Source organism: Hyperolius riggenbachi, chromosome 8 (assembly GCF_040937935.1).
Source record: "Hyperolius riggenbachi isolate aHypRig1 chromosome 8, aHypRig1.pri, whole genome shotgun sequence".
In the NCBI taxonomy this organism is placed as follows: Eukaryota; Metazoa; Chordata; class Amphibia; order Anura; family Hyperoliidae; genus Hyperolius; species Hyperolius riggenbachi.
The window spans coordinates 153,740,359-153,764,964 of record NC_090653.1 but is presented as its reverse complement, the minus strand read 5'-3'; the positions used below and the strand labels follow the sequence as shown (position 1 = coordinate 153,764,964).

Genomic DNA, 24,606 nt, shown 5'->3' with positions numbered 1-24,606 from the left:
TATTCCAGCAGGTCCAGCCATGTGTTAGGTATATATGTACTGGTCTGGGCTGGCCTTTTTGACACCCTCCTTTCGGCCATCACCTGGGGCCCCTTGCGTCCAATGAACGGTACGCCACTGCACAAATACCTTCTGTTTTAACAAGGCAAACTTTGGTTTTGCTGAACATTTTAGTAAGAGGGCTTTTTTGGTCTTTTTGTAGCCCCTTATACACTCCTAGGAATTCTGGTTCACCATGAGCTTGCTGGGTAGTCTGTAACTCGGGGTGTTTCAAGTCCCACTCCATAGAGCCACATTAGTCCATGCCATGCACTGATGAGGATCAACCAATCTGAAACAGTCTGTATGCATGTTGGATTATTGTGGCTCTTTACAATTAACAAGCTGAGACATCATTGCATTCCAGCGGTCCTGGAGGAGTGGTTAGCTTACAGGGACAAAAAAGGATGATTTGCATATTCAGCAGTGATGCTGTGGGAGACATCACATGCTCACTCCAACTCGAATTATCACAAATACACTCTGTTTTAAGAAGACAAGCTTTGGTTATGGAATAGTTTGCTAAAGACAAGAAGCTCTCACCTGTAAATGATGAATGGTGAGACTTCTGCCTACTTTCATGCTTGTCTGTGGCAGGGACCTATGTACTCACGATTATGTCATGCTTAGAGTGCTCCCAGACATGGTCACGCGCTGTGGGACTCGTGCAGTTGGGCCAGCGTAGGCGCAGTGATGCCCAACTTCGGTGACCCGGAAGAGGGTGCCGGAGGGCAATTAGCAGCATCGGAGGGGCAGAAAGGAGAACGGGGGGAACGGTGGGCTCGTTTCTTTTATATTTTTCGGCGCTGGTATCCTTTAAAATTTCTTTTAAAATGAAACTCCCTGTAAGGGAGGTTCATAATAGTGTGCTGTTAGGGGACTTCTCCAATCTGTTAGGAGACTGTAGTCCACTGGATCCCACCGGATGCGTGCTGAACGTCGCACAGACAATTTGCAGTGCGATTTGGTGTGTTAAAATGCCTCTGTTACATCTCTCACCACAATGCCCAACTGTGAACTTAGCCTAGGGGCTTGATTCACAAAACGGTGCTAGCTGTTAGCACTCTGTGAAAAGTGCTTAGCGCAAAAATTTTGCGTAATAACGGTGATCGCACGCAAACATCCGCGTTGACACAAATTTTTCTAATGGCGCAGTATAGGTGACTAAGCATAAGAATGCATTCTTCTGTGAACTAAGACCCCGGCTTTTAACTTAGCTGTAGGGATAACAGTGGTGCCTGGATGAGTGAATCTGTGAATGCATTTGTTTGAACATTTGCATGTGAGAGTGCGAAGGGTTACTGATTTTTGCTAATTTTCTGGCCACATCCTCTTCAGCACCTCCCTTTCCTTAATAACTTATTTAATGTCCTAACTAGAGGCGATGTGCCTGGATATATGATTTTTTTTTTCTAGTTTTAACCAGCAGACTTCAGCAGGCAATGCAGAAGTGAAGTGAATGGCTTTACCAGAGATGAATTAAGATTTAATGGGACCCTAGGCGAGGTAGTAGATTTGGGGTCCCCTTGTGCTCCCTTTGGTAGGCTGAAGTGGAGAGAGGTCAAAGAAGGTGGCAGGTGGGCCCCTTGACACCCACTGGTCCCAAGCACCTGCCTAGGTTGTCTGGTGGATGATCCTGCTCTGGACTTTACTGTATTCACCAACAGTAGGTTGCCATGGTTATCTACCACTCTTCCAATGCTCAGCTGGGAAGAATCCAGCCTGGTGGATCCTCAGGTTCTCAGGAAAGACTGTGTGTCCAGCAGATGAATTGTGTTTGTTGGGTTGGATATGTTAAAGGGAACCTAAACTGAGAAGGATATGGATTTTTCCTTTTAAAATAAAACCAGTTGCCTGACTCTCCTGCTGAGCCTGTGTCTCTAATTCTTTCAGCCACAACCCCTGAACGAGCATGCAGATCAGGTGTTCTGACTGAAGTCAGACTGAAATAGATGCATGCTTGTTTCAGGTGTGATTCAGCCGCTACTGCAGCCAAAGAGATCAGCAGGACTGCCAGGCAAATGGTATTGTTTATAAGGAAACATCCATGTCTCTCTCAATTTAGGTTTCCTTTAAGCCTAGACTGTGGTAGGAATGCAATGAAGCAAAAAAGTCACACCGCACATTTGCATGCATTGTGTCACATACAGTAAAGCATGCAGTCAAAAAAAAGTTTGCTTTACTGCCATTATTTACAGCGCTATTGCAGTGCAATTTTCTGTGTTAAAATCTCTCCATTACATTGCACTGCAACCCCCCACTGTGAACGTTGCCTAAGTGAAGTGAACTGTTAAATGTTTCTGAAGCAATTGCTGCTGATAACATTGGAAGAATACACAAATAGATATAATTCACAAATGTTCTTCCTACTAAATGATGTTTGGCCCCAGTAGCTCATCACAGTAAATCACCAACACATTTCTTTTTTCTTCTTTTCGGTTCACTGAAGAGTAAAGCTGGGTACACACATGCTATGAATGACCCCCAGCAGGGAGCAGGACTTGAACCCTCTGGTGACAGTTTTGGCCAAGTCCTGTACAGACGCGTCGCTAGCCTACAGCATCTGTGGCATTAAATTAAGCTTGACAGTTTCAAAATATGAGCTGCAAATAACAAAAGAAATAAATATAGAATAGCACTGTGCTTAATCAAAGCAGAAATATTCATATGAAATAGTAATTAATATGGAACTGTAATCTTCCACAGAAAAACAGCCCTGACGACAAAATCCACTAGGAAATAAAATTAGGATTGAGGTACTGGCCCAGGAACATGTTTTCATTATTATTATTGTTATTATTATTGTTGTTGTTATTATTATTATGTATCAATATAGCGCTGACACCTTCCACAGCTCTTTTACATTGCCTGTACAGTCATGTCACTAGCTGTCTATGAAGGTGTGAATAGGGTGGGGAAGAGAAGATAATGGGAGGGTGATAGGCCGGCCCGTTTTTACATCACAGGAGCCTATAGGCACAGATGTCCTGGCACCCTAGACTTCACCCTCCATGAGCCTACGAACCCCCACAGAACCGCACTGCAAATGTGCTGGCTGGCCCAGCTGTCACTGCTCTCTTACTTACCTTGACCATCATAGGTAGCTACAAGTGCCCCTTAGTATTAGGTAGCCAGAGGTGCCCTCAGTATTAAGTTGCCCCCGACTGAAGGGAGATCACGTTAGTAAAATACAGAGAGCCGAGTGAGTAACCTCTCATTTACACTCTGCTCAGAACTCTGCATAGGGAAGGAGGGAGAGAGGCACTCGGGGAGGGGAGTGAGCTGCCTATCCATCATCAGGCACCTGTAGGCACGTGCCTACAGTGCCTTATGGTAAATCCGGCCTTGGTGATAGGAGGGAACATCGCCCCAAGCCTGCCTCTTCCTGTCTAACAATTTCATTTTAACCAAAAGTTACATTTTTCAAGGAGTGATTACGGTTACTGGGTAAATGAGAAGAGGAACGGACAAAGCACAGAGATATGTGAATCCAGCATGAACATATGTGCTTACCTCAGGTAGCTTTGTCTCAGGACAGGAAGCAGGAAAATCAGGCGCATATGAGAAGTGGACAAATCGGATGTCGCCATTGACTCTGTTAAATATTGGCTGTTGGGCGCAAAACTGGACAATTTCGGGCTCCCGTGAAACTGTTTTGCGCCTATTGTTATTTATCGTTTTTACATTAATAAAACTTAAACATCATTAAATTCATTTCCACAATTATCATTTTTTTAAATTATAGTTTTAACCTTTTAATATTTTGATATTGCAATTTTTTTAATCAATTTTACACTCATTTTTAGAATTATAATTACGTTAATTATCGTTTTGACATGTAATTTATGGAAAAAAAATTACTTTTTTAAAAAAATCATTTTGACATTCTTTTTGAGATTTTTTAATGGGAGGGTGTATTAGGGTGAGGCACTATCAGGGTGGTCTTAGGGGTAGGCACCACCATGGGGGTCTTAGGCCCCGTTCACACTTGCGTTTTGGCATGCAAACGGACCGGATCCGGATCGTATCAGGACCTGATCCGGATTGGAACCGTACGGTTCCGATCTGGATCCGATCCGGACAGTGTTGTCAACCGCCCGTAAATTTACGGGCAGCCCGTAAATTTTGATACAAAATGACCTGCCCGTGAATTCCGTAAGGAATTCAGCAGCGTCCGTAAGGGCGGCCAGTCGGCCGCCCGCCCTGTTGCAGGAGGACAGCAGCGCAGTGGAGGAAGAGCTGTGGGCAGCGGTGGAGAAGGGGGGCAATCTCCCCCCCCCTTCTCTCACCTTAGTGCTCTCCCTCCCTCGCTGACTGTCCCCTCCTGATCTAAGTGCGGAGTGGTGTTTGGCAGGGGGCGGGACTTGCCTTCCGTCTCACTCCTGCGCCGGAAGTTCTGCTGCTCTGGACTAGAGATGTCGCGAACCTCCGATTTTAGGTTCGTGAACCCTGTTCGCGAACCTCCGCGAAAGGTTCGGTTCGCGAAAAAGTTCGCGAAAAAGTTTGCGAACCGCAATAGACTTCAATGGGGAGGCGAACTTTGAAAATTTTAAAAAATTCTACCAGCTGGAAAAATGATAGAAAACATGTTTCAAGAGCTCTAATACCTGGAGGCACACCTGATTGAGTGAAATACACATTACTGCTGGAGGACCCGCCCTCCCTCCCCCTCCTCCTCCTCCTCCAAGCAAGGTCCTTATACTATTTGACTCAGTTGTCTGCCTACACTAATTAGTTATGGGACAGCTGCTACACACTCTGCTAGGGAGATTTTAATTAGCCTCTTGTGGGTTCCTCCCTTCCTCCCCTTCTACCTATTCTGCCAGGGAATTATACTATTTCAAAAACCAGTTTACGTCATACCATGGCTGGGTATCGAACCCAGATCTCACTGTGTGGTGGGCAAGCACCCTAACCACTGTACCACTACAGTAGTAACTGAAGCTAGCCTAAAATTTACCATTTATGCTCAATGCAATAGAAACATTAGGTTGCTTAAAGGGAACCTTTTTAACTGAGAGTGATATGGATGTTTCCTGTAAACAATACCAGTTGCCTGGCAGTCCAGCTGATCTTTGTGACTGCAATAGTGGCTGAATCACACCCTGAAACAAGCATGCAGCTAACCCAGTCTGACTTCAGTCAGAGCACCTGATCTGCATGCTTGTTCAGGCGCTGTGGCTAAAAGTATTAGAGACACAGGATCAGCAGGCGATTCAGGCAACTGGTATTATTTTAAAAAGAAAAAAATACCATCTCCTTCACCGTTTAGGTTCCCTTTAAGGATTTGTAGCATAAAAGCCAACTCACATTGGCTGGGATTTGAACCTGGGTCTCACTGTGTGGTGGGCAAGCACCCTAACCACTGTACCACAACAGTAGTAACTGAAGCTGGCCTAAAATTTACCATTTATGCTCAATACAAGAGAAAAAGTAGACAAGACAAATAACATTTATATCACACTTTTCTCCTGGCAGACTCAAAGCACCAGAGCGACAGCCACTAGGGCATGCTCTATAGGCAATAGCAGTGTTAGGAAGACTTGCCTAAGGTCTCCTACTGAATAGGTGCTGGCTTACTGAACAGACAGAGATGAGATTTGAACTCTGGTCTCCTGTGTCAGAGGCAGAGCCCTTAACCATTACACCATGCAGCCACTGCTTACGGACATGTAGCCAGACATGGCCTTGTCTTTTGTGTTCAACAGTTGTCCAAAGAGAACCCCAGATAGCCAGGTAGATTCATCTCTCTCTCTCTCTCACCAACACTACATGCTGAAGCCAGCCTAGCATGTACCATTTATGCTCAATCTATTTATGCTCAAAAATACAATTCCGCGGAAAGCGGTGACCATCCCTACTAGAGAGAGAGAGAGAGAGAGAGAGATATGAATCTACCTGGCTATCTGGAGTTCTCGTTGGACAACTGTTGAACACAAAAGACAAGGCCATGTCTGGCTACATATCCGTAAGCAGTGGCTGCATGGTGTAATGGTTTAGGGCTCTGCTTCTGACACAGGAGACCAGAGTTAAAATCTCAGCTCTGTCTGTTCAGTAAGCCAGCACCTATTCAGTAGGAGACCTTAGGCAAGTCTTCCTAACACTGCTACTGCCTATAGAGCATGTCCTAGTGGCTGCAGCTCTGGTGCTTTGAGTCTGCCAGGAGAAAAGTGTGATATAAATGTTATTTGTCTTGTCTACAGTTAGTACTGTTGTGGTACAGTGGTTAGGGTGCTTGCCCACCACACAGTGAGATCTGGGTTCAAATCCCAGCCAATGTGAGTTGGCTTTTATGCTACAAATCCTTAAAGGAACCTAAACGGAGAAGGATATGGATTTTTCCTTTTAAAATAATACCAGTTGCCTGAATCACCTGCTGATCCTGTGTCTCTAATACTTTTAGCCACAGCCCCTGAACAAGCATGCAGATCAGGTGCTCTGACTGAAGTCAGACTGGATTAGCTGCATGCTTGTTTCAGGGTGTGATTCAGCCACTATTGCAGTCACAAAGATCAGCTGGACTGCCAGGCAACTGGTATTGCTTACAGGAAACATCCATATCACTCTCAGTTAAGGTTCCCTTTAAGCAACCTAATGTTTCTATTGCATTGAGCATAAATGGTAAATTTTAGGCCAGCTTCAGTTACTACTGTAGTGGTACAGTGGTTAGGGTGACTTGCCCACCACATAGTGAGATCTGGGTTCGATTCCCAGCCATGGTATGATGTAAACTGGTTTTTGAAATAGTATAATTCCGGTAGGAGGGAATAGGTAGGAGGGAGGAGGGAATAGGTGGAAGGGTAGGAAGGGTAGAAGGGTAGGAAGGGAGGAACACACAAGAGGCTAGTTAAAATCCCCCTAGCAGAGTGTGTAGCAGCTGTCCCATAACTAATTAGTGTAGGCAGACAACTGAGTCAAATGGTATAAGGACCTTGCTTGGAGGAGGGAGGGTGGGCGGGCCTCCAGCAGTGAGCTTGGCAATAATGTGTCTGCTGACAGTGATATGGAGGGTCAAAGTTTTACTCAATAGAGCATTATGGGGCGAATCAAGCTTCCGCAAAAGTTCGCCTGATGCAGGCGAACGCGAACCCCCAAAGTTCGCCTGGAACCGTTCGCAGGCGAACCGTTCGCGACATCTCTAGTCTGGACCAGACCAGAGTAGCGGCAAATCATCCCGCGCCGGCAACGAGAGCTAGACGCAGGTAAGTTCCGCTTGCTGCCGCCTGCCAGCCACTCAGCACTTAGATCAGGAGGGGACAGTCAGCGAGGGAGGGAGAGCACTAAGGTGAGAGAAGGGGGGTAGATTTACCCCCTTCTCCACCGCTGCCCACAGCTCTTCCTCCACTGCGCTGCTGTCCTCCTGCTGGGGGGGGGGGGGGGTCACCTGGCTACCTATTGTGGGCACATATACCTCTGGCTACATATACTGGGCACATATAACCCTGACTACATATACTGGGACATATACCCCTGGCTACATATACTGGGCACATATACCCCTGGCTACATATACCTGTGGCTACATATACCAGGCACATATACCCTGTCTACATATACTGGGCACATATACCCTGCCTACATATACTGGGCACATATACCTGTGGCTACATATACCGGGCACATATACCCTGTCTACATATACTGGACACATATACCCTGCCTACATATACTGGGCACATATACCCCTGGCTACATATACCGGGCACATATAACCCTGACTACATATACTGGGGACATATAACCCTGGCTACATATACTGGGCACATATACCCCCTGGCTACCTATTGTGGGCACATATACCTCTGACTACATATACTGGGCACATATACCCTGCCTACATATACTGGGCACATATACCCCTGGCTACATATACTGGGCACATATAACCCTGACTACATATACTGGGACATATACCTGTGGCTACAAATACTGGGCACATATACCCTGCCTACATATACTGGGGACATATAACCCTGGCTACATATACTGGGCACATATACCCCCTGGCTACCTATTGTGGGCACATATACCCCCTGGCTACCTATTGTGGGCACATATACCTCTGGCTACATATACTGCGCACTTATATCCCTGGCTACATATACTGACGCTGGCTGTTTGACATTATGTGCATTTACTGGTGAAAAGCTGTCTCTTATTATGTGCATTTACTGGTGAAAAGCTGTCTCTTATTATGTGCATTTACTGGTGAAAAGCTGTCTCTTATTATGTGCATATACTGGTGAAAAGCTGTCTCTTATTATGTGCATATACTGGTGAAAAGCTGTCTCTTATTATGTGCATTTACTGGTGAAAAGCTGTTTCTTATTATGTGCATTTACTGGTGAAAAGCTGTCTCTCATTACGTGCATTTACTGGTGAAAAGCTGTATCTCATTACGTGCATTTACTGGTGAAAAGCTGTCTGTCATTACGTGAAAGGCTGTCTCTAATGTGCATTTACTGGTGAAACGCTGTCTCTCATTATGTGCATTTACTTGCCATGCCCACTTTCGTCGCCGCGGCGCGCAGTTTCCTCGAACATGTTGCCCCCTACCCATTTGACTGCCCCCTCGTATGTGCCAGTCTAGAACCGGCCCTGTACCCCTGCCTACATATACTGGGCACATATACCCCTGGCTACCTGTTCTGGGGACATCTATACCCCTGGCCACCTATTCTGTGGACACCTATAGACCTGGGGCTACCTAATTTTGGGGAACCACTGCTGTCAGATTAAATGTATTTTGGGGAACTGCTGCCAGATTATGTGTATGTTGGGGGAATCGCTGCTGCCAGAATAAATCTATTTTTTGGGAACCACTGCCATATTGTCTGTATTTTGGAAGAACCTCTGCCAGATTACGTGGATTTTTTGGTGAAATGCTGTAAGATTACATGTATTTTGGGGGAAGTGGGGAAAACACTATGGCAGAGCTCAAACTTCCCTGGCAGACCTTTTACAGCAATACTAAAATCATGTATATTTGGCCCCACCCATGACCACGCCCACATTCTGTTGCGTGACCATGCCCATTTTTCGGCGCGCCGCGCAGGAGATTTTGTCAGTAAAAAAAATCCTTTGTCAGTAAATTTTTAGGTATTTGTCAGTAAAAAATAAGGTGAAAGGTTGGCAACACTGGATCCGGATCCGGTCCGTTTGCATCAGGACTGCTTCAGACTGCCATCTGGATCCGTAGGGGGAAAAAAAACAACAACAACAAAATACCTTAAAATTTGTTGGGGTCTGCAGAAGGTGCATCTGGTGCACCTGTAGAATCAGGTCCTCCGCTGTAGGCCTCACCTCCACCTCCGACATACTGCCAAAACAGCTCCAGCACGTGTGTCACTGCTGCTCCACTCCAGATATGCTGGGCCCATGTGTCCCCATCTGAAATGGCCGCTATGATACGCATAGGAAGTGGGGTAGAATGTCCGGTGTTGTCTCCAGTGTGTTCTGTGCTTCCTTTTCCCATTGGTTTTCTAATCCGGATGGTGCAGTCAGGCTCCGGTCCGGGTGCGTGGGCCGGATGAGCCGGACCAAAAAATAGCGCATGTTGGAAAAGTGTCCGGAGTCTGGATCCGGTCCGGCTCTGTACTGTACGGAACCTACGTATGTGAATGTCCGCATAGCCTTTGCATCGCTATGCGGAACGTACGTTCCGTTTGTACAGTATACGGTCCGGATCTGATCAGGCGGATCCGGACAGGGAACGCTAATGTGAACCGGGCCTTAGGGTTAGGTACCACCAGTGTAGTATTAGGGTTAGGCACCACCAGAGGAATATTAGAGTTAAGATCCACCGGGGGGGGGGGTCTTAGGCTTAGGAACCACCAGGGGGTCTTAGGGTTAGGCACCACCAGGGGGGTTAAGGGTTTAGGGATAGGTAAAGGGGAAGGTTCAGTGTGAGAGTAGGGTTAGGCTTAGTAGTAATAAGATAAACACCTCTATTTTTTTTTCAATTACCTAAATCAATAACACTAAAATACCGTTTGAATGATGGAAAGGTGTTATATTGGACTTAAAAAGTCAGCCACTTCTGAAACGAAAAAATTTTGATTAAGATTACAACTAATATTTTGTACCATTTAATTAATACTTTACATGTATTTTTACAGACGTTATTGATAGTGTCTGCTAAATGTCAAAAGTAAACACGATTAAGCTTAAACTATGTGTCTCTGGAATAATAACAATCATTAAAAAATAATTTATTTGTAAAAATATATTTTTATACTTATTATTGCAAAATAAGGAATTCGTCTGTATCCCCCTTTTTTCATAGCGCCTCTATTTCATGCACGCTCAGGGCAGGTATCCTTTAAAGAGAAACTCCGACCAAGAATTGAACTTTATCCCAATCAGTAGCTGATACCCCTTTTTACATGAGAAATCTATTCCTTTTTACAAACAGACCATCAGGGGGCGCTGTATGACTGATATTATGGTGAAACCCCTCCCACAAGAAACTCTGAGGACCGTGGTACTCCTGGCAGTTTTCTGTCTGTGAACCTTGTTGCATTGTGGGAAATAGCTGTTTACAGCTGTTTCCAACTGCCAAAAAAGCATGCAGCAGCTACATCACCTGCCAACAGTAAAAATGTCATCATGTAAAAAATGTCAGAATTTAAATCAGGGATTTAAAAGATTTTACAATGGGCAAACACTGACTAAATCATTTATACATAATTATTGTAAAAATGAAGCACTTTTTTTTATTACATTACTTTCACTGGAGTTCCTCTTTAAAGCGGATCCGAGATGAAAAACTAACTATAACAAGTAACTTGTCTATATATGTTATCTAAAGTTTAGATAGTTTACACAGCATATCTAGCTGCAAACAACTTGAAAAGTTTATGATTATTTATTCCTGTGATACAATGAGGGCAGCCATGTTCTTTTTGTCACATTGTCACAGGCTGAGGGCTGGTGATGCTATCAGCCTGCCTCTGTGTCAATTCAGTCCCCTCTCTCCTCCCTCCTCCCTCCTCCATTCTGCCTCTGAAATCTTTGGCTAGTAACACCTCCCCCTCCTCCTGCCCAGACTGAGCTCCCAGAAGCCCTTGCTACTGTCTGAAAATGCCAAGGCTCTCTGGAGAAGCTGTGGGCGAGGCTTGTTTAGTTTATAGGGAACAGGGATGGTCGTAGTCAGCCAACTACGTGTATTTTTACGCAAATACGCTTTGCAATCTACGGCTCCGAAATCAGCCACTTCGCTACGTTAGCATACCGTAGACTACGCATTAAAATACGCAAGCTTCACGTATTGCGTAGAGTAGTTGATGCGACCGCTTATGCCCTTATGCGGAAAAATTTCTGCAATAATCTGCTAACTATGTGCATACACAAACTAATAAAAGCATACATTCCAACATCCAATGCGGAATTGTATGCGTATAAAGGGCAATAAAATTTGTGCGCATGCGCAATGACCCATATAAATGCAGTTACCGCACGCGTAGTTGACTTCGCAATACATACATCAACTACGCGTAGTGGGCGAAGATACGCATAGCGGGACTACGACTACGCGGAAATGTGTACGTGTAGTTCTTAAACTTCGCCTACGAACTACGATGCGTAGTTGCGTAGATTCGGGCTGGCATAGTTTACGAGCAACCCTGATAGGGAATATTAGTATTAAAACAAAAACAAAAAAAGTATTTGGCTTGAGGAATGCCCTATAAACTATATGAAAGGAACACAATTATGCAATGAGTAAAAGTTTATCTCGGATCCACTTTAACCTTTTGGGGACCGCGGGAATACGTTTCTACGCTGCTCCTGCGGCGCATCTACTCTGATCCGGCGTTGGATCTACGCCGCCGGTTCCCCGCTACCTCCCGCCGATCGGGTCTCCTGGCCGCCCGTAATTCGGCTGTCAATAGACAGCCGGGAAGTTAATTTATGCGTAAGGAGCCAGTTTCATTGGCTCCTTACCATGTGATCACTGTGAGCCAATCACAGTGATCACTGGGCAGAAAGCAACAAAGTTGCTTTCTCGCCCGCCCTCCCTGTCAGACTGTCAGCGATCTCTGATAGAGAGAGCTGCAGCTGCTGTGTCTGTGTCTCACAGACGGTTTTAATGTTAAAAAAAAAAACTATTTTAACTATTGTACACCTTTGATCCCCTCTGATCCCTTCCCAAACACCTATAGTGTTAGTGTAGTCTAGGGTCTAGGGTCTGTATTGTATCAGTGTAGATCAGTGTAGATCAGTGTACAAAGGAGTGTAGATAGACATATATATATATAGTGTAGGGGTAGAGAGTACAGTATATAGGAGTGGGTGTAGAGAGGAGTGTATATAGTGTAGTGTAGAGAGAAGTGTATATGTAGTGTAGAGAGAAGTGAATATATACTGTATACATAGTGTAGTGTAGAGGAGGAGTGTATATATACTGTATATATAGTGTAGTGTAGAGAGGAGTGTATATATACTGTATATATAGTGTAGTGTAGAGAGGAGTGTATATATACTGTATATATAGTGTAGTGTAGAGAGGAGTGTATATATACTGTATATATAGTGTAGTGTAGAGAGGAGTGTATATATAGTGTATATATAGTGTAGTGTAGAGGAGTGTATATATACTGTATATATAGTGTAGTGTAGAGAGGAGTGTATATATACTTTATATATAGTGTAGTGTAGAGAGGAGTGTATATATAGTGTAGTATATACAGCACTGTATATATATTTCTGTGGAAAGTGACTGCATATAGGGGCCGTACCCATATACAGTTTGTGTATATACTGCCATTTCTTAAAAAGGCAGAAATGACGAAGAGGACGTACTCTCTTCAGCAGGCGTATGAACTTATGTGCCTGTCTGGTGAAAGCAGCGAGGAGGTGGACAACTCTGACTCGGAGTTTGAGCCAGTCGTCGACAGCGACACCATATCCGCTGATTCAGAAATTGAGGATCAGTCCTCTCCCCAACCAAACAGCAGCGGGAGGCAGAGAGAGACTGTCGTGACAGCCAGCCAGACAAACAGTGGAGAGAGCAGAGTACCCCCTGCAAAACGCCGGCGCCGCCACACATTGATACCAGAGGACATGGCTAATCCTGTGTGGTCACCCGCCAATTTGGAAGCAGTCGAGCAACCACCATTTACCGCCCAGGCAGGAATATCCATAGACACCACAAATTTCTCCCCAATGGATTTCTTTCAGCTGATAATATCGGATGAGCTGTTGGGGATGATTGTGGAGCAAACAAATCTGTATGCTCAGCAGCACATCGCTGCTCACCCAGGGTCCAGTTACGCAAAGCCCGGTCACTGGAAGCCCACTACAATCCCCGAATTTAGAAAATTTTTAGGGCTTTTCCTGAATATGGGCATCACCATAAAACATCATTATAAAGACTACTGGAGCAAGGTATCCATCCATCACATGGGCATTTTCTCATGCACTATGTCCAGAACACGTTTTCTGACAATATTGCGTTTCCTGCATTTTAATGATAACGCTCAGTGTGCATCCAGTACCAGCCCAAATTTTGATCGGCTTTATAAAATCCGTCCCCTTATCAATTATTTTTCCCAAAAATTTCCAGAGCTATACACGCCTGAAAAAGATATTTCCATCGATGAATCCCTCATACATTTCACCGGACGTCTGGCCATAAAGCAGTACATACCCTCTAAACGCACGAGGTATGGTGTCAAAATGTACAAGCTTTGTGAAAGCACCAGTGGCTATACCTGGTCATTCAGGATTTATGAGGGGAAGGACAGCCAATTAGAGCCCCCTGGGTGCCCAGATTACATCGGCACAAATGGGAAAGTGGTGCGGGACTTAATTACCCCATTGCTAAATAATGGCTATAATCTCTACCTGGACAACTTCTACACGAGTATACCCCTTTTTAAACATCTGTTCAGCCAGAAAACCCCTGCTTGTGGTACAATGAGATCGAACCGTAAAGGCTTCCCACAGACGCTAGTCAACAGGCGCCTTGAAAGAGGAGAGTCACAATATCTTCGCAGCAATGAAATGCTGGCGGCGAAGTATAAGGACAAAAGGGATGTGTACATGCTTTCTACAATACATCCAGCAGCAAATGCACCGACCAGGAGAGATGGTGTACAGAAGCCATTATGTATCCACGAGTACAACCAGTACATGGGAGGTGTGGACTTCAACGACCGTCTTGTACAGTCACACCTGGCCTTGCGCAAGTCAAAGTACTGGTATAAAAAGGTTGCAATTTATTTAATTCAAGTGGGCATAGTTAATTCTTGGATACTCCACAAAAAGTCCACAAACAGTGGTACCTATAAGTCTTTCCTGGAGACCATAGTTATCGAACTGCTGGAACCATCAGATGAAGGCCCAAGTACAAGAAGTGATGCAGTTGCCAGACTTTCTGGGAAACATTACCCAGTAAAAATTCCACCAACCGCCTGCAAAGAATATCCACAGAAAAGATGCAGGGTTTGCTCTAAGCAGAAAAGGAGAGTACTCAGTCGATATCACTGTACAGATTGTCCTGAAAAACCTGGACTGTGTATGAAAGATTGTTTCCGGAAGTACCATTCCTCCATAAGATTTTAAATAGTTTCCCCTAAAATTCCACTAAATTTCACAAAATCAGCAGAGGTGTACCATTCCTCAACATTTTAATTTTTTCCACCCGCAAAATCCCAGCGTTTGCAAAATGCATTTTTTTTATTTAGAAATGTCAGTTCTTTTGCTTTTTCATAGACATACTTCGGAGTGTAGAAGAAATTCACCCCAGAAATGATTCAGTAACTCCTTCCGAATAAAATGATATCAGATATGTGGGGCTACATTGTTTTTATAGTTAAAAGCAGTATCCAGAAAACGTTGTCTGTAATTGAGCTTTCAGAGAGCATAAATCACATGCTTGTATTTTCCAGCATAAGCCGCTCACAATGACGTCTGAGGTAAAAAGTCTGTCAAATTCCCACCAAAATGACTTCATTCAGTAAACTAAACCCCCTGAGGTATCATTCGATGGGTGCATTGATAATTTTGGCTGCATAGATTATTGGTGAAATGTGTGACAACAAAATAAAAAATGCATTTCATTCCATCAAGTTTCACCAATAATCGATGCAGCCAAAATGATCAATGCACCCATCGAATGATACCTCAGGGGGTTTAGTTTACTGAATGAAGTCATTTTGGCGGGAATTTGACAGACTTTTTACCTCAGACTTCATTGTAAGCGGCTTATGCTGGAAAATACAAGCCTGTGATTTATGCTCTCTGAAAGCTCAATTATAGACAACGTATTCTGGATACTGCTTTTAACTATAAAAACAATGTAGCCCCACATATCTGATATCGTTTTATTCGGAAGGAGTTACTGAATCATTTCTGGGGTGAATTTCTACTACACTCCAAAGTATGTCCGTGAAAAAGCAGAAGAACTGACATATCTCAATAAAAAAAATGCATTTTTCATTTTGTTGTCATACATTCCATCAAATTTCACCAATAATCTATGCAGCCAAAATGATCAATGCACCCATCGAATGATACCTCAGGGGGTTTAGTTTACTGAATGAAGTCATTTTGGCGGGAATTTGACAGACTTTTTACCTCAGACTTCATTGTAAGCGGCTTATGCTGGAAAATACAAGCCTGTGATTTATGCTCTCTGAAAGCTCACTTATAGACAATGTATTCTGGATACTGCTTTTAACTATAAAAACAATGTAGCCCCACATATCTGATATCGTTTTATTCGGAAGGAGTTACTGAATCATTTCTGGGGTGAATTTCTACTACACTCCAAAGTATGTCCGTGAAAAAGCAGAAGAACTGACATATCTCAATAAAAAAAATGCATTTTTCATTTTGTTGTCATACATTCCATCAAATTTCACCAATAATCTATGCAGCCAAAATGATCAATGCACCCATCGAATGATACCTCAGGGGGTTTAGTTTACTGAATGAAGTCATTTTGGCGGGAATTTGACAGACTTTTTACCTCAGACTTCATTGTAAGCGGCTTTTGCTGGAAAATACAAGCATGTGATTTATGCTCTCTGAAAGCTCAATTATAGACAACGTTTTCTGGATACTGCTTTTAACTATAAAAACAATGTAGCCCCACATATCTGATATCGTTTTATTCGGAAGAAGTTACTGAATCATTTCTGGGGTGAATTTCTACTACACTCCAAAGTATGTCCGTGAAAAAGCAGAAGAACTGACATATCTCAATAAAAAAAATGCATTTTTCATTTTGTTGTCATACATTCCATCAAATTTCACCAATAATCTATGCAGCCAAAATGATCAATGCACCCATCGAATGATACCTCAGGGGGTTTAGTTTACTGAATGAAGTCATTTTGGCGGGAATTTGACAGACTTTTTACCTCAGACTTCATTGTAAGCGGCTTTTGCTGGAAAATACAAGCATGTGATTTATGCTCTCTGAAAGCTCAATTATAGACAACGTTTTCTGGATACTGCTTTTAACTATAAAAACAATGTAGCCCCACATATCTGATATCGTTTTATTCGGAAGGAGTTACTGAATCATTTCTGGGGTGAATTTCTACTACACTCCAAAGTATGTCCGTGAAAAAGCAGAAGAACTGACATATCTCAATAAAAAAAATGCATTTTTCATTTTGTTGTCATACATTCCATCAAATTTCACCAATAATCTATGCAGCCAAAATGATCAATGCACCCATCGAATGATACCTCAGGGGGTTTAGTTTACTGAATGAAGTCATTTTGGCGGGAATTTGACAGACTTTTTACCTCAGACGTCATTGTGAGCGGCTTATGCTGGAAAATACAAGCATGTGATTTATGCTCTCTGAAAGCTCAATTATAGACAACGTTTTCTGGATACTGCTTTTAACTATAAAAACAATGTAGCCCCACATATCTGATATCGTTTTATTCAGAAGGAGTTACTGAATCATTTCTGGGGTGAATTTCTACTACACTCCAAAGTATGTCCGTGAAAAAGCAGAAGAACTGACATATCTCAATAAAAAAAATGCATTTTTCATTTTGTTGTCATACATTCCATCAAATTTCACCAATAATCTATGCAGCCAAAATGATCAATGCACCCATCGAATGATACCTCAGGGGGTTTAGTTTACTGAATAAAGTCATTTTGGCGGGATTTTTACTATTTCAGTAGATTAGAGCTTCAAGAAAGTGATGTACACTAGCATTGTCACTTTTGTTCACTGAAAAGCTAAATTACACAGTTTTTCACAATCCCTACAATGTACCTAATATGTAAATATTTTGCATTTTTTTGCCATATATGCATAGGAAACACATGAAATAATAGATTTTAAAAAGATTTTATGTTTTAATGCAAGATATTTACACATCTTTGGTTGAACATTTCAGACAATTACATTTTTGAACACATTTTTTGTGCAATTTTCTCATTAAAAAAACAATAAAACTCCAACATTCACATAATTAAGTGGTATAGAAAAAAAGCCCTATTTGTCCTGAAAAAAACAATATCTCATTTGTTTGGATAGACTAAAAACTGAGTAAGATATTTAAACTCAAACAAAAGCATCTCAAAACTATGAAAAATGCTCTGGTCCTTAAGGGGGTTTTATGTGCTGGTCCTGAAAAGGTTAAGCAAGGCTTACTAGGTCAGAATTCACAATACACAATAAACCAAATCACATTCTGCCTGATAGAAGAAATTGCTGAGGACCGTTTCCACTAGAACTGAATTTTCACATGCAGGAAATAAACAGCATGCAGCATTTTTTGGGACATTGGTCCATAATTGGACATACTGAATATCAATATGCAGGATGTGTACAAAAAAATCACATAAAATTCACACACCCTTTTTATCTCTATGTAAAAATTCACATGAAAATTTTTACTTGTAAAACTCAATCCTGTAACGTGTCCTAAGAGTTCTATCTATTAGGGATAATTTGAAGTGGGGATCCCACTAAGGGCTGGTGCACACCAAGAGCGCTTCTGAGCGCTTTTTTAAAATGCTAGCGATTTGAAAAGCAATTAGCTAATGTCTTTGTATGGGATAGATCACACCAGAGCGATGTGATTTTTTTCCCCAAATGCAAACGCAGGTCCTGCAGCAATATGGAAGCGATTCAGTCTCAATGTTAGGTATAGGAAAAGGGGAAAATCGCTCTAAAAAAAATGCTAGAACAGAGCGATTTTCCAAGCGTTTTTTTTTTTAAAAAGCTGTTCAGTTCAAACTGTAAAAAAATATATAAAATGGGCGTGGCTTGGGCGCGGTCCGGAGCAGACGCATGGCGCTGTAGCTCCGCTTTCTAGAGGCACGCTTTGAAGTTCCCCGGGGCCTTTCCTGCACTATTTCATTTGCCTTACCTTCCTCACCTCCGGGGGGACATTCTGGTGCATGCCGGGGCGACGATCGAAGAAGGACTCGGGCAGCCAACGCTCCGTTCAAGATTACTTGCTGCGGCCAAGAGGAAAGGTGTCTGCCTCTCAAGATGGCGCTGGCGGGTCGAACAGAGCTCCAAAGGCGGTGAGTGATCCCAGCTTTCAGCCACCAGCCTCAGCTCAGTCCCCGCTATCTAAGCGAGACCTTGAGGAGAGCTTAGATCGCAATTACAACAAGTTTGTGGGTAAGCTGCAAACGGAACTCCGCCGGACGGCGGATACCCTATCTAAAGAAATTGCTGACATAGGCTCTCGTACCGATCACTTGGAGAAGAAATATGACGAACTTACTGCTGCCCATAACACCCTTAAACAGGAGCATGAATCCTTACAATCTACTGTTTCCTTAGTACAGCTGCAATCTGAAGATCTCGCCAACAGAAATAGGCGCAATAACCTGCGAATCAGAGGCCTATCTGAAACCTATACATCATTGCTAGAAGTTGTTCCCAGTATGTTTCATGCACTGCTTCCTGATGTTCCAACTGAACAGTTTATCTTTGATCGTATACATCGAGCCCTCCGATCCACTCCTGCAGCAGGTAAACCTCCTCGTGATGTAGTCATGTGTTTCAAAGATTTTCTCCTCAAGGAACAGATTCTCTTGCACACCCGAAACCAACCAGAGTTATCTTTTGAGGGCCATGCATACAAGATATTTCCTGATATCTCTCCTCTCACATTGGATCGTAGACGGAATATGAAACATTTTACGGCCGAATTGATTAAAGCAAAAATTCGCTACAGATGGGGTTTCCCCTTTAAGCTGCTGGTCCCATACAACGACACTTTTTTAGTGACTACCACTCCTGCAGAGGGCTTAGAACTCCTCAGTAAGCTGGGCTTGTCACGGAACACTGTCAGATCTTCTCCAGCTCGGTCAGCTTCAACATCATCTCCTCATTCTACACCTAGACCAGATGTCTCTCCAACCTGGTCGCAGCAACAATCTCCTAGATCTCCACCTCAGCATCGATCCCCACGATCTTCATGAGGTTTATTTTACAGACATTAGCTTATTTTATTTAGCCCTCAGTTTTTCGGAAAGCTTGACTGCCATGTTCCTGGATTGTTTCCTTTTTCATCTGCACAGATATCGCTCGATATATGCACTTTATTACTCCCATTTGTTCCATTTATCACTTTTAAGATATGCAGTACATGTGCCGTCCTGACCCTACCTAGTATTATGACCCCCCCCCCCTCAGCTTGGAATATGTCTATGTGGCTACATCTTCCCTTATTATTCCTTGCAGAGTTTTCCTGGGCAATGCAGGGTGAGTTGGAGTTGCAGTACTTGCCCAGATGTGTAGGTAATCCCATATGTATAACTCACTTGTACAGTATATTGTTTTTTTATGTTTATGTTATATTGATCGTCAATTTTGCACAGAAACCGGGCCTAGAGGTATCGGTTAGTCAGTTGATTTTACTCCTTTATTTTAGCTATAATGTCCCCTGAACTTCAGATTATTAGCCATAATGTGAAGGGTTTCAATGAACCCATTAAACGAAGGAAGGCATTCCAGCAATATAAATGGTTAGAGGCACGCATCATTTTTCTGCAAGAAACACATTTCATGACGGGTAAAGCACCCCTGTACTTTGACAGATCTTTCAAACGTGCATACAATACTACCTTTGATAAGAAAGCTAGAGGTGTTGCCATACTTTTTCATAATAGTCTTTATTTTGATTTAATCTCTTCCTATGAAGATCCCGAAAGTAGGGTCCTTATATTGAAGGGTGTTCTTGAGGGAAAATAACTGTCTCTAATAAATTGTTATGCCCCCAATACCTCCCAATCTAGCTTTATCCGGAGGTTCTCTCCTATCTTAGACAAATATTTTTCGTCCCACATTATCCTTGCAGGTGACTTCAATTCAGTTGCTAACCCGGCCCTGGATCGTACCACCTTATCACCATTTGCTAGATGCTTTCCTAAAAACTTCTCTTCCCTCTTCATCCGAAACCAATTAATAGATATTTGGCGGGCATGTAACATTGGATGTAAGGAATATACCTTTTACTCCCACCCACGTCAGTCATATGCTAGACTCGACTATATCTTTTTAACACCTGTTCTGGCTGCCAATGTTCATGCCTCTAATATTGTCAGTTGTGTATGGTCAGACCATCACATAGTATCTGTAGCAATACTTGGTATAGGGCTTCCATATAACCCTAAATTTTGGCGCTTAAACGATAGTTTGATTGCTGACCAGGCTAGTAGATTCTAGATAGCCTCCGGATTAGAGGATTATTTCCTGTTTAACGATTTACAATATCATTCCCCTTCCCTTCGTTGGGTTGCTCATAAACCTGTTATCCGAGGTCTGTTCATTAAAAAAGCTATTAACATTAAAAAACAAAAGTCAGAGCAGATTTTGAACTTGACCCGTGAGATAGATTCTCTCTACAAGAGACATTTTCAGAATCTAGATCAGGCTACCTCTCAACTGATTTCTACTAAGCGATTGGAGCTTGATTCTCTCCTCTCTCAGTCCCATCTAAAAGCAATCACATTTTCTAAAGCTCGCTTCCTATTATATGGTAATAATCCTTCTACGCAATTTGCCAGGAAACTAACTAATTTTTATAAGCCCCCACATTCCTTCAGGTTGCGGAATTCCCAAGGTAAACTGGAATGTCTCCTTCTCAGGTCATTACGTTATTAGAAACCTATTATACCAACCTTTTTGGTTGTCCATCTGGGGTAGATGGGGTGGCTTTGGAGGCCTGGCTCACTGACTTAAATTTGCCGTCTCTTGGCCCCGAGCAGTTGGAGGCCTTAAATGTTCCGATCTCTGAATCAGAAGTCCGTTTGGCAATAAAATCTCTGAGGCCTTCGACTGCCCCGGGACCAGACGGGTTCTCTTCTCAGTATTTCAAAAAATTAGCAGATTTTCTGGTACCCCCTCTTACCTCTTTATATAACTCTATACTACAAGGGGCGGCCTTCCCACCTGAAATGTTGTCTGCTAACCTTACTCTTATCCCCAAACCTGGGGCAGATCATTTTTCCCCTGGAGGTTTTCGCCCAATCTCAGTCCTTAACAATGATGTAAAATTATTTGCAAAGATTCTGGCCTCCAGGCTATCCCACTGTATCGGTAGCTTAGTCAAAGGCAATCAAACTGGTTTTATCCCTGGAAGACAGGGTTACGACAATGTCAGGTTGGCAGTTAACCTATTGCAGGATGCAGAATTAAAAAAAAACAGGCTTTCTGATGTTAGGCTTAGACATAAGTAAAGCCTTCGATTCTGTGAATTGGAATTATTTGTTAACTTCTATGAAGTCGTTTGGTATTACAGGTGCCTTTGCTGCAGCAGTCTCTGCCCTATACTCTGCACCTACCACATCTATCCGTATCCCTGGAGCGGTTTCCGACCCTATTCTCTTAAAAAGAGGCACCAGGCAGGGGTGCCCTTTGTCGCCCCTGCTTTTTGCCCTAGCAATGGAACCCCTGGCGGCAGCCATACGACAGCACCCTGACATACACTGCTATAGGGATGGTCAGCATAAAATTGCGCTTTATGCGGACGATGCCCTGTTATTTCTTTCCAGGCTGGTCATCACCCTACCCAATTTGTTCAGGCTGCTGTCCCAATTTGCACGTTTTTCAGGACTTGCTATTAATTCATCCAAGTCTGTTGCTATGCCTGTGAACCTGCACCCTCATGCCATTAAGTTATTAGAGGCTAATTTTGATTTTACTTGGCAGAAGAAAAAATTTAAGTATTTGGGCGTTTACCTAACTCCCTCTTTCCATCACCTATTTGAGGCCAATTATCCCCCCCTTTTCCAACATATTCGAGCCATAATTAAAAGCTGGGCCCCCTTTAAAACCTCCTGGTTAGGCCGTGTCATTGCCTGTAAGATGATACTACTACCAAAATTATTATATGCCTTTCGTATGTTACCAATCTCCTTAACTAAAAGTGCTTTAGCACCTATCCAATCCCTCTTCAATAGATATATCTGGGATAATAAACAGCCGCGAGTAAAGGCTATGGTCCTATATAAGCACTGTAGTCAAGGGGGAATAGGACTCCCATCACTGTGGCATTATCACTTGGTTGCTCGCTTAGGCCACATTTTAGATTGGGGCCTTATCTCGGCCCTTCCTCCCTGGTGGGAATTTGAGTTTCAAGCAATCCAACCATACCATCCTAAGCACCTCATTTTTAATCTTTCCCCTGATATGCTCCGAGAACTCTTCAGTTGGCTGATGGTGTAATGGTTAAGGGCTCTGCCTCTGACACAGGAGACCTGGGTTCGAATCTCGGCTCTGCCTGTTCAGTAAGCCAGCACTAATTCAGTAGGAGACCTTTGGCAAGTCTCCCTTACGCGCCCTAGTTGCTGCTGCTCTGCTCTGGCGCTTTGAGTCCGCAAGGAGAAAAGTGCAATATAAATGTTATTTGTCTTGTCTTGTCTTCAAATTAAATAAAGTTGTCGCCCATCTACTACAATTTTGGTCAAAGGTACTTTCTAAATTTGCCTTAATAAGAACCCCTTCCCCAAAATTATCATTTCTGAGTAATACCTGGTTCAAACCGGCACTCTCTAACCCTAGTGCTTTTGCTTTTTGGGCTAACCAGGGTCTGGTCACTGCCAACAAATTTTGGCAGGGAGGCAGGTTCATAACGTTCCAACAGTTTCGTTTTGGTAGGGAAGCCCCCTGGGGGGAAGCCTACCACTATCTTCAAATCCGTCATTTCTTACAGTCCCAATTTCCTAACTATGTTTTGACCGAGCCCTTTACATTTGAAAACATGTACGATAAAGGGGTCAGACAACCAGGTACTATTTCTCTTCTTTACCAGTTGCTTCTATCTAACTTACCTACTGGTCCTATGTCCTATCAGAGAGCATGGGAGCAAGACCTGCAGACACAAATAGATACCTCCCAGTGGACTACATGCTGGACTAACATAGCCTCCGTTACACGATCAGCCATATTGAAAGATACGGCGGTTAAACTCATGATGAGATGGTACTATACACCTGCCCGCCTTCACCGTATTTACCCAGAATGTTCTCCTCAATGCTTTAGAGGATGTAAGACATTAGGTACTCTTCCACGTATATTTTGGAGTTGTCTTACTGCAGCAGACTTCTGGAATGATTGGCAACAGTTATTCTTTGAAGTTTCAGGGGTTCGCCCCAACCTAACGGCGACTATGTGCCTTTTATATGGCCATAACCCATCAATACCCAAGCAATTTCTAAAGCTTTATCACTATACGTTGTTGGCAGGTCATTGGTCCATTGCTCTCAAATGGAAAAATCCAGGATTAAGCATACAGATAGTAAAAGATAGACTGGACACTATCATGTTAACAGATAGACTTTATTATATGAGCATTGAAAATTCAGACAAGTTCCATAGTATATGGGGCATCTGGATGGAATTTAGGAGGCTGCATCTATCATAACCCTTCCACATTTTCCCCTCTTACAGATGGACATTGATATCGTATTATGAGTACTTCTATTGATGTATGACTCTTACCTTGGGCCTGTTATTATTATTTTTTTTTTCTTCTGTGTTTGATTTATGTGGCACTTGTCTGTGTTGGTTTTTGTGAAATGTTCTTTCACTGAATCTTTTGTATGTGACATGATCAATAAACCCGTTGAATAATAAAAAAAAAAAATATATATATATATATATATAAAATGGCTACACCAAAACGCGCCAAAAATCGCTAGGCATACCTAGAAAATCGTTAGCACATGTCTAAAATCACTCTGAAAATTGGCTTCAAAGAACACTTTTTGGTGTGCACTAGCCCTAAGCCACTCAAACAAAATTTAAAGGTTGCAGGCAGATAGCGTATTTTCATCTAAACTTGAAATAGTCTTTAAGAAGTGTACTGTTACTGTTTGTATGCCAATAGAGAGCTGCGTTCTGTGTGTGTGTGGGTGGTTGGAAAGAATACTACCGTAGAAACTGAAGATGTAGGCAGAAGACACACTCAAGGGAGTATATCGACACACACGGAGAGTAATTACTGAGGAAAAAAAGCTTGAAGCAAGACCAAAATCTAATGGTTTTAATACTATTAATTTATGTAATTAAACAAATTACAGTGCAGACATCGATATCCAGAATGACAAGCACTGAATAAGCACAT

General features: G+C 42.9%; 1 protein-coding gene across 1 annotated transcript; it reads left to right on the top strand.

Annotated features, from left to right (window-relative positions):
* The first annotated feature begins 12,822 nt into the window (after nucleotides 1–12,822).
* Nucleotides 12,823–14,604, top strand: LOC137527412 (piggyBac transposable element-derived protein 4-like). The gene has a single exon (XM_068247924.1). It carries the CDS (start codon nucleotides 12,823–12,825, stop codon nucleotides 14,602–14,604), a length of 1,782 nt encoding a protein of 593 aa, XP_068104025.1.
* The last annotated feature ends 10,002 nt before the right edge of the window (nucleotides 14,605–24,606 follow it).

Coding starts and splice junctions, on each gene's coding strand:
- LOC137527412 (XM_068247924.1), top strand. CDS start 12,823: ATGACGAAGAGGACGTACTCTCTTCAGCAGGCGTATGAACTTATGTGC.